This window comes from Bubalus kerabau, chromosome 3, assembly GCF_029407905.1.
Source record: "Bubalus kerabau isolate K-KA32 ecotype Philippines breed swamp buffalo chromosome 3, PCC_UOA_SB_1v2, whole genome shotgun sequence".
Lineage (NCBI taxonomy): Eukaryota > Metazoa > Chordata > Mammalia > Artiodactyla > Bovidae > Bubalus > Bubalus kerabau.
In genome coordinates, this window is record NC_073626.1 from 179,814,692 (window position 1) to 179,828,159 (window position 13,468).

Consider the following 13,468-nt stretch of genomic DNA (forward strand, 5'->3'; position numbering starts at 1 on the left):
GCACAGGGTGTTCCGGAAGCGGCCTGTCTCAGAGGTTCTGGCGGGAGAGGAGGGAAGGAAGAGGCCGTGTCCCGGGCCGCTAGGGAGCGGTGCTGCCCCAAGGCCGAGGGTGGAGCTTTCCCGATCGGCCGGGAAAGGGCTGGGCCCGGCCTACATGTGGGGGCAGGAGAGAGCGACGGCCGGCGTTTTGCGGCGGATCCTGGGTGGTGGGCACTGCTGGCCCGATGCCTGGGACCTTCCACGTGACTCTGAACCACGGATCACTGGATGCCCAAGATTCCCAGGACCCAATCCCCGAAGTCTGATCTTCAGGACCTTGCAAGTCAGAGGCCGGATTTTCGCCCTGCACACCAGATTCCCAAACGGGATCTCTGGCCAGACTCCTGACCTCCAGATCCTGCAGGAAATTCTCGATCCCAGGATCTGTTGTTCCCGGCTCCCGTCCCGCCCCGGGTGCCCAAAGCCGGGCGCCCGAAACCCGAGCGCCCCCGCATGGCAGGGCCGAGCCCGCGGTCCGGAGCCCTGGAGCGCGCCGGCAGCTGCTGGCAGGATCCGCTGGCCGAGGCGCTGAGCCGGGGCCGGCCGCTCGCGGCGTCCCCGGGTCGGGGCTGTGCGCGAAGCCGGCCGCTCAGCGTGGTCTATGTACTGACCCGGGAGCCGCTGCCAGAGGTAGAACCCGAGACGGGAGCCGAGGCGGAGCCGCTGCCTCTGCGCTGCCTGCGTGAGGCCTGCGCGCAGCTCCCCGGACCGCGGCCGCGACCTCAGTTGCGCAGCCTGCCTTTTGGAACCCTGGCGCTGGGAGACACCGCAGCTCTAGATTCGTTCTACAACGCGGGTGAGCGCGCCAGGGGGGCGGAGCGCTGGGTGGGGCTTAGAGTCTGGGGGCGGGGCCGAGGAGCGGGGCTCAGCGACTCCCGGGAGAACCCCCGAGGTCCGGAGTCGTGGGGGCATAAAGTGAACTAAAGCGGAGGGGCTCGAGGAGGGACCCGTGATAAAAGCGGAGTTTAGGGGATCTGGAGCGTGGCCAGATTTGGGCAGAGACTTCGCGGATCCAGGTCTGGCTCGGGGTTCAGAGTGGGAGCTTAGGCACTCTGGAGTTGGCACCGTGCCCTAGGGAGTGGGGCTAGAATTAGGGAGAGGCTGGCAGCGGGGCAGGGTGTGGTATCTCAGGAATGGGATCGGAGAACTCAGCCTCAGGATGATCTCTCACGGAGCTCATGACGGAGGATCCTGGAGGTGGAACTTGGACTGGTGAAAGGGGCCCCTAACACGTGGGGCTAGAGTTCAGGGGTCCTAGCATACTACTTCCGGGGATCCGACTGCAAAGGGAAGCGAAGGGCACCAACGGCACTGGATTCTAGAGGAGGAAGCTTGGTTTATGAGGCCCCAGTAGTTCTGAGAAAAGTGAAAACTGTGGTGCTGGGGAAGACCGTCCCCTGGACGGCAAGGAGATCAAACAAGTCAATCCTAAACGAAATCAACCTTGAATTTTCATGGGGCGGGGGGGGGGGGGGTCGGTGGTCGCTGATGCTAATGCTGAAGCTGAAGCTCCAATACTTTGGCCACCTGATGCGAAGACCCGACTCATTTGGAAAACACCCTGATGCTGGGGAAGATTAAAGACAAAAGGAGAAGAAGGCAGGCAGTGGATGAGATGGCTGGATAGCAACACTGACTCAATGCATATGAATTTGAGCAAACTCCGGGAGATAGAAAAGGACAGGAGCCTGGCTGTTCTGCAGTCCACGGGGTCGCAAAGAGCCGGACGCAACGAAGCGACTGAACAAGTAGCTCCAGGAGAATCGGCAGAACTGGGGCGGAAACTGGAGGCGGAGAAGGGTCGTCCGGGGGCGGGGCCAGAAAGCGGGTATTCCAGAGGGGGATCACCCCGCCCTCTCGCCAGCCCGGATGCCCCGCCCCGATACTAATTTGTTTATCCAAGAGTTCAGGAACCCTGCTTGCAGGATGTCCATAAAACGTCAGTCTAACAATGAAGGCTGGAGTTCCCTGGTGGTCCAGTCGTTAAGAATCCACCTGCGGGGCGTGCTTACTCGTTCAGTCGGTCCGACTCTTTGGGACCTCGTGGACTGTAGCCCGCCAGGCTCCTCTGTCCACGGGATTTCCCAGGCAAGAATACTGGAGCAGGTTGCCATTTCCTACTCCAGGGAATCTTCCTGACCCAGGGACGGAACCCACGTCTCTGGCGTCTCCTGCATTGGCAGGTGGATTCTTTACCACACTGCTGCCACCTGGGAAACGGGACATGGGTTCAGTCCTTGGTCCGGGGAAGATTCCACCACCTGTGGTGGGAAAACTAAGCCTGTGTGCCACAACTACTGAGCCCGTGTCAGCCTGCAAGCAGCAACAAAGACCCATCACAGCCAAAAATAAATAAAGAGATAAAAATGAAGGCTGACTTGACCTTGAGGTCACAAAGACACACACACACAATCATAGACGGACTCACAAATCGTGTATATCTTGCTTCACAAAGGCTGTCGCAGACACTGTCCCACACAGAGATACAGACAGCAAGCGACACACTCACAGAAGCACAGTGTTGTACACAGACAAGGCAAGTATGTATATACATGTGTATATACCCAGCACACTGCTGGTGCCAGCCCCTTTCAAGAGACTGTGTTGAGGACCCAGGGAAGGGCACGTCTCTCTTTGCACAACTCTTGCCTCTCAAAGGGCCCAGAACAGGTTCCGGGGTTAGTGCACAGCCTCCCTTCTCTGTGCCCAGTGCCCGTAGGCACTGAACAGTGGGATACAAGCAGTGGGACCTGGGGAGCTCCACCCCTCTCCTTTCAATACCATGGGCATAATTTGTGTATGATCCAGAGGGACCCTAAAAGCGGGAAACTGAGGCCCAGAGCAAAACTGGACTCTGAGGAGTTACATGGGAAGGCAGACCCAGCCAGGATGGATCCCCAGGCTTCTTCCCCACAAGCTGGGTTCGGGACTTGAGGTTTGGGGCTCAGGGCTCAGGGCTCGGGGCTCCAGGCTCTGGGTACCAAGCTTGGGGTTCGGGCTCAGAGCTCAGGGCCTCCACCTGTGTGTCCACAGACGTGGTGGTGCTTGAGGTGAGCAGCTCCCTGGCACAGCCCTCCCTGTTCTACCACCTGGGTGTGAGGGAGAGCTTCAGCATGACCAACAACGTGCTCCTCTGCTCCCAGGCCGACCTCCCTGACCTGCAGGCCCTGCGGGTAGGTGGCCAGGGGGCTGGTGGGGACCAGCCCAGGGTGGGGGTGGCCCTACCCAGAACGCCAGTATCTGAATGTCTCTCTCTTGCAGGAGGACATTTTCCAGAAGAACTCGGTGAGCCGAATCCACCCCTCCTCCGTGGTTTCCCTTTGACCTCCATTATAACCTCTGCTCTCCACCATGTTTCCAGGCCTCCTCATTCACCTCTGACCTCCCTAGTGCCCCCCTGATATCCATGTGACCTTTGGCCCCCTATTGCCTCCCTTCGTGAAGTGGGCCCCTTCCCGGCTATTCTAATCCCCATGGGGGTGGACCTCTGACCCCTTCACTGCCCCTCTCTAATCTAGTCCTGACCTCTGACCTCCTCTGATTCCTGGCCTCTCTCCCACCCTAGGATTGCATTGGCAGCTACACGCTGATCCCCTATGTGGTGACAGCCACCGGTCGGGTGCTGTGTGGCGATGCGGGCCTCCTGAGGGGCCTGGCTGATGGGCTGCTCCAGGCTGGGGTGGGCACAGAGGCCCTGCTCACACCCCTGGTGGGCCGGCTGGCCCACCTGCTGGAGGCCACGCCCACGGACTCTTGGTAATGGGGGCCCCCCAGAGCGGGAGTGCCAGGAGGGGCTGGTGAGGACAAGGGGGGCCTGGAGCTGAGGGGCAGACCCTGCCATTCTGTCTCTCTCCCCTTCCCTGGGCGTTAGTGGCTACTTCCGGGAGACCATTCGGCAGGACATCCGGAGGGCTCGGGAGCGGTTCAGCGGGCTACAGCTGCGGCAGGAGCTGGCTCGCCTGCAGCGGAGACTGGACAGTGTGGAGCTGCTGAGCCCCGACATCATCATGAACCTGCTGCTCTCCTACCGGGATGTGCAGGTGTGCGGGGCTCGGAGAGGCAGGCAGGCCCGTCCAACAAGCCCCAGGCCAGTTTCCAGACCCACCAGAGGCTCTGAATGAATTATCTGACATCGCCAAGCCTCGGTTTCCTGGGAGAAAACCAGGAAAGGCTGGGCACCCAGTGGGGTCTCCGCGTACGGTGCAGTGTCTGCACTTCCTGGAGGAAGTTTGCAGAGGATGGTGGGTGGGAAAGTGGGGGGTCAGGTGGGAGGGGACCCCCGCTCAAGGTTTGCCTCAGGGTCTGTGAGCCTATGGGACCTACCGGAGGCCATGAGGCCAGTGCATGCTGTTCCCTCCTGCAGGACTATTCAGCCATCATTGACCTGGTGGAGACCCTGCAGGCCTTGCCCACCTGTGATGTGGCCGAGCAGCATAATGTCTGCTTCCACTACACCTTTGCCCTCAACCGGTGGGTTGGCAGAACAAGGCTCAGGTCACAGCCACATGGGGACACGGGTCTCTGCTGTGCAAAGTCTCTGCGGTCCGCAATCACGGCTGTTCAGGGAATTTGCCGACCAGGATCACGCTGGTGTAAAATCGTCCCTATGATTCTGTGTCTGCTGCCCAGGGTGGGGTCGGGTGGTGGCGCTGACCTTGGAGTGGTCACAGCCGTCTAAGGCCACGTCTAAGGCCACGTCTAAGGCCACGTCTAAGGCCACGGCTCTGCAGCCACTGCAGTCACTTCCATCTGGGATTCCCACCTCTCGGAAGGTCAGCGCTGACCAGAGGCACTGCTCTTCTGGGTTCATGATGGTCAGGCCCTTGCAAAGGTCCCTGCTGTTCAGGGTCTTGGGGTTCCTGGACAGAGAGTGGTCCCCAGCCTGTCTTCCCCTTCCCCCTAGGAGGAACAGGCCTGGGGACCGGGAGAAGGCACTGGCCGTGCTGCTGCCACTGGTACAGGTAGAGGGCCCCGTGGCACCTGATCTGTACTGCATGTGTGGCCGTATCTACAAGGACATGTTCTTCAGCTCTGGCTTCCAGGATGCTGGGCACCGGGAGCAGGCATATCACTGGTAAGGGGCCCAAACAAGTGGACAGTGGGCTGAGCTAGTGGGCTGAGGGATGGGGCTATGGGCATTAGTCCAGCCCTGCATCACCCCCACCCTCACCCCAGGTATCGCAAGGCTTTTGACATAGAGCCCAGCCTTCACTCGGGCATCAATGCCGCTGTGCTCCTCATTGCTGACGGGCAGCGCTTTGAGGACTCCGAGGAGCTCCGGCTCATAGGTGAGCCGCAATCCTGCATCCCTATCCCTTACTCACAGGTGCCCTGAAGGGCCTGGGGGCAGGGCAGGGAGAGAGGACACTGGGCTAGAGCTGGGGCTGACCCATCCCGTTTGGGACCTGAACTCACACCTGGGTCCTCATGCCTAACCTGGACCCTCATGAGCCCCTGAGGCCACAACTGTTCCTAAGCTCACACCTGTGCTCTTTACACACTGAATGCCACGTACACTTGTTCCCACACCCTCACCTGTGCCTGAGCTTCTACTCCCACCTGAGATATGGCCACACCTAAGTTTTCACCCATTTCTATCTTCCTGCCCATGTGACTTTGGTGGCCTACACCTGGGCTTTGCTGAAATTCGCAACCACATTCATTACAACCCAGGCCCCTATCTCCCAGGCATGAAGCTGGGCTGCCTGCTGGCCCGAAAAGGCTGCGTGGAGAAGATGCAGTATTACTGGGATGTAGGCTTCTACCTGGGAGCTCAGATCCTCGCCAATGACCTCACTCAGGTGGCACTGGCCGCAGAGCAGCTGTACAAGCTCAACGCCCCCATATGGTAAGCAGCCCCCTCTGGGGTCCTGGGCCGGCCTGGGCTATCAGCTTCTGCACCTGTATCCCCTGACATCTAGTCTGAACCCCTTCCAGGCCAGTACCCATCGCACCCAATGGCCTGATTCTGGCTGCAACCAAGCCAGTCTGGTCCCCCTGGCAGTGCCAGTTGGTGCCTGGACTGAAGACATGCCTATCGTCTGCAGGTACCTGGTGTCCGTGATGGAAACCTTCCTGCTGTATCAGCACTTCAGACCCACACTAGAGCTTCCTGGAGAAGCCCCCCACGGTGCCCACTTCTGGCTCCACTTCTTGCTACAGTCCTGCCAGCCACTCAAGACGGCTTGTCCCCAAGGGGACCAGTGCTTGGTGAGGCCGATGGGGTGTGGGACCCGGGAGAGGTGCCAGCCCCTTCTGACCAACCCCTCTCCCCTGTCGTCTGAAGGTGCTGGTCCTGGAGATGAATAAGGTGCTGCTGCCCGCCAGGCTGGAGGTTCAGGGTACAAACCCGGTGAGCGCGGTGACCCTGAGCCTGCTGGAGCCGGAGAAGCAGGTGAAGTCGCCGGTGAGCCACCCCCATTGACATCTATGCACCTCTTCTGTCCGGCCTTTCCCCATCCCCAGACCCCTCTTCTTGTCTCCAGCACCCCTCTGGGACCCCTTTCTTCTCACAGGACGTTCCCTCCAGCTGGACCTTCCCGGTGGCCTCCATCAGCGGCGTCAGGTAAGAGGGGGCCCTGGGGGAGGTGAGGGGGGGAGGCGGCGCGGCTGGGAGGCCGGTTCACCCGGGTTCTTCATCCCTTCCAGCGTCTCCAAGCGGGACGAGCGCTGCTGCTTCCTCTACGCGCCTCCTCCGGCTCAGGACGTCCAGCTGTGCTTCCCCAGCGCCGGGCACTGCCAGTGGTGCGCGCAGCCCCGCGGGGTCGGGGTGCTCCGAGGGCCAGGAGGACCGGGGCATCGCGGGAGAGGAAGGGACCATGTTCCCTGGGTGCTCTGGGCAGAGAGGGGAACAGTTTCTGCTCCAGGTTGCCCCTCCCGTCAGTCTTGACCTCCGCCCTCAGGTTCTGCGGCCTGATCCAGGCCTTGGTGAAGAGTCCGGACTCCGGGGCGCCCGCAGAGGAGATGGAGGGCGCTGGGGAGGTGTTGGAGGTGAGCGGGCGGGTGCTGGGAGCTTGAGGAGGGGGTTGGGCCGAGGGCCCCACTGAACCCCTCATCTCACCCGCCCTCGCAGTTTGATTACGAGTACACGGAGTCGGGTGAGCGGCTGGTGCTGGGCAAGGGCACGTACGGGGTGGTGTACGCTGGCCGCGATCGACACACTCGCGTGCGCATCGCCATCAAGGAGATCCCGGAGCGGGACAGCAGGTTTGGGGGCGGGCGCGGGGGTGGGGGGGGAGGGGGGGTGGCCAGGGCTCCAGGGAACAAGTGGGCGGGTCACATGGGTGGGACCGGAAGTTGAGAGGCTCCTGTGGGCCCGACTGTAGGCCGGGGCGACGCAGAGGCCCACATGGGCGGGACTGAGTGCCTGAGCAGCGAGAGTTCGAGCCCCCGGGGCCCAGCCAGGCCTGTGCGCAGAACCGCAGGGACCCAGCGGCGGGGCTAGGGTCCGGAGGGGCGTGTGGGCTGGGTGATAAATTGAGGAAGGAGGAGGCGGGGATCTGGTGGGGTGAGGGAGGAGAATCTATAGGCCTGTCCTGCTGGCACTGGAGTGGGGTAAGCGCCCCTGCCCCAAGCAGGCCTGTTAGTCACTCCCTACCGGCCCCCAGGTTCTCTCAGCCGCTGCATGAAGAGATCGCTCTGCACAAACGCCTACGCCACAAGAACATCGTGCGCTATCTGGGCTCCGTCAGCCAGGGCGGCTACCTCAAGATTTTCATGGAGGAAGTGCCTGGAGGTATCTGCCCTGCGTGGGAGGCAAATGGAACTGGAGTTGTGGGGCCTGGGGATGGAGCCAAGCAAGGGGTGGAGAACCCTCCGGGGAAAATGACCCCTAGCCTGTGTGGGTGGTGTAGCCCAGAATTAGCTGAGGCACTGCCATTGGGTGATGGAAGCTGGGCCATGGCCTGGCCTTTGAGCAGACAGCTGTGGGCTGGACTAAGTGGGTGCCAATTATGACCCTGTACTGCACCTTCCAGGCAGCCTGTCTTCCTTGCTGCGATCGGTGTGGGGACCCCTGCAGGACAACGAGAGCACCATCAGTTTCTACACCCGCCAGATCCTGCAGGGACTCAGCTACCTGCACGACAACCACATTGTGCATCGAGATATCAAGGTCAGCCTGTTGCTGGTTCACCTTGGTGGGGGGTGGGGCAGGTGACAGGGAGGAGCAGAGAGGGCTCCAGACACAGGCTGGCGGTTTAAGTGGACAGACCCTTTGCAAAAGCTTGGGAAATTCATCAAGAAGTTTCCCTAGGGAGGGAAAGAAGTTCAGATCTGAAGCCAACTTCCAGGATTTCCCTGATTCTTCCAGTGGTTAAGAATCCACCTGCCAATGCAGGGGACATGGGTTCCATCCCTGGGTCGGGAAGATCCCACATGCTGTGGGGCAACTAAGCCTGTGTGCCACAACTACTGAGTCCGTGCTCCCTAGAGCCCATGCTCTGCAAAAGAGAAGGCACTGCAGTGAGAAGCCCATGCACCGTAACTAGAGAGTAGCCCCACTCGACGCAACTAGAGAAAACCAGCACATGGCCACAAAGATCAGCACAGCCAAAAATAAATCAGTAAAATGCAGCCAACTTCCAGGGGGACATAATGGGATGGCAGGGGGAGGGGGTTAAGAGAGGCAGGGTCAGGCTGGGAGTCTCGGGAGATGGGGTCTGGGATAGAGTCCAGTTCTGGCATCAGGAGCCCAGTCCAATGTCTGCTGAGCACAGTGTCCACTCTGCTCAGGGGGACAACGTGCTGATCAACACCTTTAGTGGGTTGCTCAAGATTTCTGACTTTGGCACCTCCAAGCGACTAGCAGGCATCACACCCTGCACTGAGACCTTCACAGGTAACAGCCAACATACCCTGCACTGAGACCTTCACAGGGAACAGGGTGTGGGGTGGCGAAGGAAGCTTGCTGATGTGGGGCAGAGAACTCTTGGGACGTTCCAGGGAGTGACGTTTCTCCTGGGCACGGAGTTAGAGTCTTAATGGGAGATGGAACCCAGGGCAGTCGCTGAGCTAGGGGGCAATGATACAATCTAGAATTGGAGCTTGGAGAGCTGATAACTGAACTGATTGAGTTCAGTCCCTGAAATGCAGCCCAAAAGTGTGGATGGGGACCAAAGTGCAGAGCGGACAGTGCAGTCTAGGATAAATGATGGCACTTCCTGTGGGTGATGGAGGCCATGAATGTGATGGAGCCTGAGATGAGTGAGGAGACTCAGGATAGAGGTTTGATGACCAAGGTAGGTGATGGGATGTTTTGGATGATAGAGTTCAGGGTGAAAGCAGGTGGCCAGAAAATGATAGAGCCCCCTGCCACCCCCCATGGTGATACAGCCTAGGTGAGCATTACTGCTACTGCTCCTGTCCTAGGGACCCTACAGTATATGGCCCCAGAAATCATTGACCAGGGCCCACGAGGGTATGGGAAGGCAGCAGACATCTGGTCACTGGGCTGCACAGTCATCGAGATGGCCACAGGTCGCCCACCCTTCCACGAGCTAGGGAGCCCTCAGGCCGCCATGTTTCAGGTGAGATCCTCAGGGCCTGGCTTATGAGGTGGGGTGGGGGCAGACTGAGTCCTGAACACCTCTAAATGTGTCCCTTGTTCCCCGTCCCTGCTCCCTTCCCAGGTGGGCATGTACAAGGTGCATCCGCCAATGCCCGGTTCTCTGTCAGCTGAGGCTCAAGCCTTCCTCCTCCGAACTTTTGAGCCCGACCCCCGTCTCCGAGCCAGTGCTCAAGCGCTGCTGGCAGACCCCTTCCTGCAGCCCGGAAAGAGGAGCCGCAGCCCGGGCTCCCCCAGACAGGCTCTAAGGTCCTCAGGTACTAAGTGGGTGGAGGGAGTGAGCACCCTGGGGTGAGGGCAGCGGAGGTTTGGAGGGAGAGGGCTCAGGGGCCCAGGCCGACAGCTTTGTCCCTCCCTTAGAGGCGCCATCCGCAAGCCCTGCTCCTTCAGCAGACTCCACCTCCCAGTCCCAGACATTCCCGCGCCCTCAGGCACCCTCTCAGCACCCTCCCAGTCCCCCCAAGCGCTGCCTCAGTTATGGGGACACCAGCCAGCTCCGGTGAGCACCCAGGGTCCCAGGGTGGGTTCGCTTCATCTGGTTTTGTCTCCGGGGGACTCCCTTCAGCAAAAGCCCTTCTTGGGGACCCAGACACTTGGACCACGTGCAAGGATGGCATTAAATTTATTGTGCCCTCTCAATGCTGAGTTCATCTCTTTTATCCCTGTGAGGTAGGGGATAAAAGTAAAAGCCAGGATTCAGTCTCTGGGGTGGAGGTGGCTTGGATGGTATTGCTACCCATCCTCCATCGGCCACTCTTCACTGCCCCCAGGGTGCCCGAGGAGCCTGGGGCTGACGAGCCCGCGTCCCCTGAGGAGAGTTCGGGGCTGAGCCTCTTGCATCAAGAGAGTAGGCGCCGGGCCACGCTGGCCACGGTTCTGGAGCAGGAGCTGCCGGCGCTGGCGGAGAGCCTGCGCCTGGAGCAGGAACAGGTGGGAGGCTCGCCCCGGCGCCCCCTGCTGGTCGAGCCCCGACAGGACGCCTGCTTTTCCTGCTGACGGCCTAGTGCCCACCCAGCACATCCTCCCACGGGCATCTCTCCTGGCTCATCCGTATACTCGCTGAGGACCCTTCTTTTCCATCCCAGGGTCCCCGTCTGGAGAGGAGTCACGTGGAACAGCTACTGCTCTGCCTCAGGGCGCACATCCACACTCCCAACCGTCGGCAGCTGGCCCAGGAGCTGCGGGGACTCCAAGGGCAGCTTCGGGCCCAGGGCCTTGAGCCCGAGCTTCTACAAGGACCGCTCTTCGCCTTCCCGGATAAGGTGAGGGAGCCCTCTCACAGTAAGGGGTACCCAACTTCCCAGGTGGTGCTTGGTGGTAAAGAACCCGCCTGCCAATGCAGAAGGCATAAGAGACGGGGGTTCGATCCCTGGGTTGGGAAGATCCCCCGGAGGAGGGTATGGCAACCCACTCCAGTATTCTTGCCTGGACAACCCCACGGACAGAGGAGCCTGGTACGCTACAGTCCATGGGGTCACAAAGAGTCGGACACGGAATGAAACAACTTAGCACACATGCACGCAGTAAGAGGTAGGGCGCTCCCAATACTTAGGCATGTGCAAGGACTTGATATCGCAAGATTCCGCGTCTTCCCCGTGAAGACAGAGCCTTTGGGAATGGGACGGCTGCCCAGTCCTAGCTGCTCTGACCCTTCTTTGATCCCAAACCCGCTCACCCTACTTGCCTTTCTAGGGCTTTCCAACTTAAGCTCCACTCCTACTTGAGGCTCAGCCGTCTCAGCCGCGCCCTCCCTCCCTCTCCAGGTGAAGCAGGTCCTCCGCAGGCGCCAGATCCGCCCACACTGGATGTTCGTGCTGGACTCGCTGCTCAGCCGCGCTGTGCGGGCAGCCCTGGCCGTGCTGGCCCCAGGTGGGCGGAAGGACGGAGCCTACCTGCCCGCCTGCGCGTGGGGAGAGGGTGTGATCCTTGGGGCGTGGCGAACACCAATAGGGCAGGTGGGGGCGTGGTCAGTGAGGCCCAGCCTAGACTCGGCGCCAAGGAGGGGGATGTTGCCAAATGGATACCTCCCAGGCTGACGCTGCCTGGCCGGTGCCCAGAGTCCCGCGTCTTCTGCCGATGTTGGGGTCCTAAATGGGCATTCTCGCCCTGCCTGAGTTCAATACCCCTTGGATTGGCAGAGGCGGAGAAGGAGGCGGTCCCACCGAAGTCGGAAGAGGCCAATAACGCAGAGGAGTCCGAGCCCAAGCAGCAGGAGACCCCAGCCGAGCCGAGCCCTCTCCTGGGGGAACCGGAGCAGGGTACCCCTTCTCTGATGGTGCAGCTGGGCCTCTTGCGAGCAGAGACCGATAGGTACAGCTCCGGGGACTTGCCCATAATCTCTGCACAAGCTTTACTGCTACTCCCCCTCCATTCTGTGGGCTTCTGCCTTCCAACAGGCTTCGAGATGTTCTGGCTGAGAAGGAAAGGGAATACCAGGCCTTGGTGCAACTAGCCCTCCAGCGAGTCAGTGGGGAGGCCAGGACCTGTGCCCTGGCTTCAGAGTCCCCAGGTGAGCAGGACCAGGCTGGTGAACATGAATGGTGGGTGGGGGCAGCTTCTTGGCCAAGGCACCCTTGGGTTCAACACATGACCTCCCTGACAGCAGCTCTCACGGTGGACCTGGGCCTGGTGCAGTGGTTACAGGAACTGAATGTGGATTCAGGCACCATCCAGACGGTGAGAGGAAATGTGCTTGTTGCCCCTGACACCCACCAACCAAAGACTCCTCTTATGCCCATCTTTCACCTCTTCCCTCTTTCTCCGTCTGATGCAGAGAATCTCAATACTGAATGAGCACTTTGTATACCCCTGGTGGCTCAGATAGTAAAGAATCTGCCTGCAACGCAGGAGACCCAGGTTCGATCCCTGAGTTGGGAAGATCCCCTGGAGAAGGGAATGGCTACCCACTCCAGTATTCTTGCCTGGAGAATTTCATGGACAGAGCAGCCTGGCAGGCTACAGTCCGCGGGGTTGCAAAGAGTCAGACATGACTGAGCGCCTAACACTTTCACTTTACTTTTCCCCCCATCGTACAGATGAGAAAACTGAGGTGCAGAAAGGACAGCCCTAGCATGTTGGTAGTACTGGGTTGGCCAAAAATTCATTCAGGTTTTTCTTACTCGAATAAACTTTTGGCCAACACAGTAACCCAGAGCTAGTTCTTGGATCTTTGGATCTAGCTTTCTCTGATTTTTACCTCTCCCTGTTTCTGTGTGGGGGTCGCTGTCCACAACCAGCTACTGAACCACAGCTTCACCCTCCATGCCCTACTGACCTGTGCCACTAGAGATGACCTCATCTACACAGGCATCAGGTATGTCCTGGCCCTTGAAGGATAACCCACACACATGGCCTCATGCTGGCCAGATCCTGACATCACCTCACCCTGCTGTTACAAGCCTGCCTGGGTTCCTCCCTGAAAACTACAGGGACACCAGTGTCCTTTGGGGACAGAGGGGGCATCAGGCAGACAGTGGGTACCAGAGAGGCCCAGGGCCTTCTTCTGGCTGAGCCTCACTGAGCCTGGTACCCCCAGGGGGGGGATGATATGCCGCATCTGGAGAGCCATCTTGGCACAGCGAACAAGATCCACGCCAGCTACCCCTGGCCCCCAGGAGGCTGAATGAGGACATCCGAGGCAGGAGGCCAGACCCAAGGATGGATGAATGGAGGAAACACAAGAGGCTTCTGACATACCTGCCCCAGGACCCAGCAGCAACTGGAGGAGGCCAGGTGGGAGGGGGGCAGGGTAGGGGCCAGGCCTCTAGCCCCAGTGGGGAGAACCAATCACAGATGTGCCTCAAGCTCACGAGGGCCACCAGGCAAAGACTATTAAACAATACTTTTGTACCCCTGGGCCTTGGC

General features: G+C 60.0%; 1 protein-coding gene across 2 annotated transcripts; it reads left to right on the forward strand.

Moving 5' to 3' along the window:
* The first annotated feature begins 151 nt into the window (after positions 1-151).
* On the forward strand, positions 152-13,458 carry MAP3K6 (mitogen-activated protein kinase kinase kinase 6). 2 transcript variants are annotated; one of them, XM_055574001.1, is made up of 29 exons: positions 152-835; positions 3,073-3,212; positions 3,301-3,324; positions 3,605-3,795; positions 3,911-4,079; positions 4,403-4,509; positions 4,943-5,113; positions 5,215-5,327; positions 5,728-5,887; positions 6,087-6,249; positions 6,326-6,445; positions 6,555-6,604; positions 6,688-6,783; positions 6,942-7,029; positions 7,112-7,245; positions 7,647-7,774; positions 8,016-8,152; positions 8,773-8,878; positions 9,409-9,566; positions 9,669-9,861; positions 9,965-10,103; positions 10,375-10,534; positions 10,690-10,866; positions 11,368-11,473; positions 11,743-11,914; positions 12,001-12,113; positions 12,207-12,280; positions 12,841-12,917; positions 13,140-13,458. In XM_055574001.1, the coding sequence occupies exons 1-29, from the start codon at positions 493-495 to the stop codon at positions 13,228-13,230; spliced, it is 3,900 nt and encodes a 1,299-aa protein (XP_055429976.1). In that variant the 5' UTR covers positions 152-492; the 3' UTR covers positions 13,231-13,458. The 2 variants fall into 2 exon arrangements, with proteins under 2 accessions (XP_055429976.1, XP_055429977.1); XM_055574002.1 differs by having other exon boundaries at positions 12,210-12,280.
* The last annotated feature ends 10 nt before the right edge of the window (positions 13,459-13,468 follow it).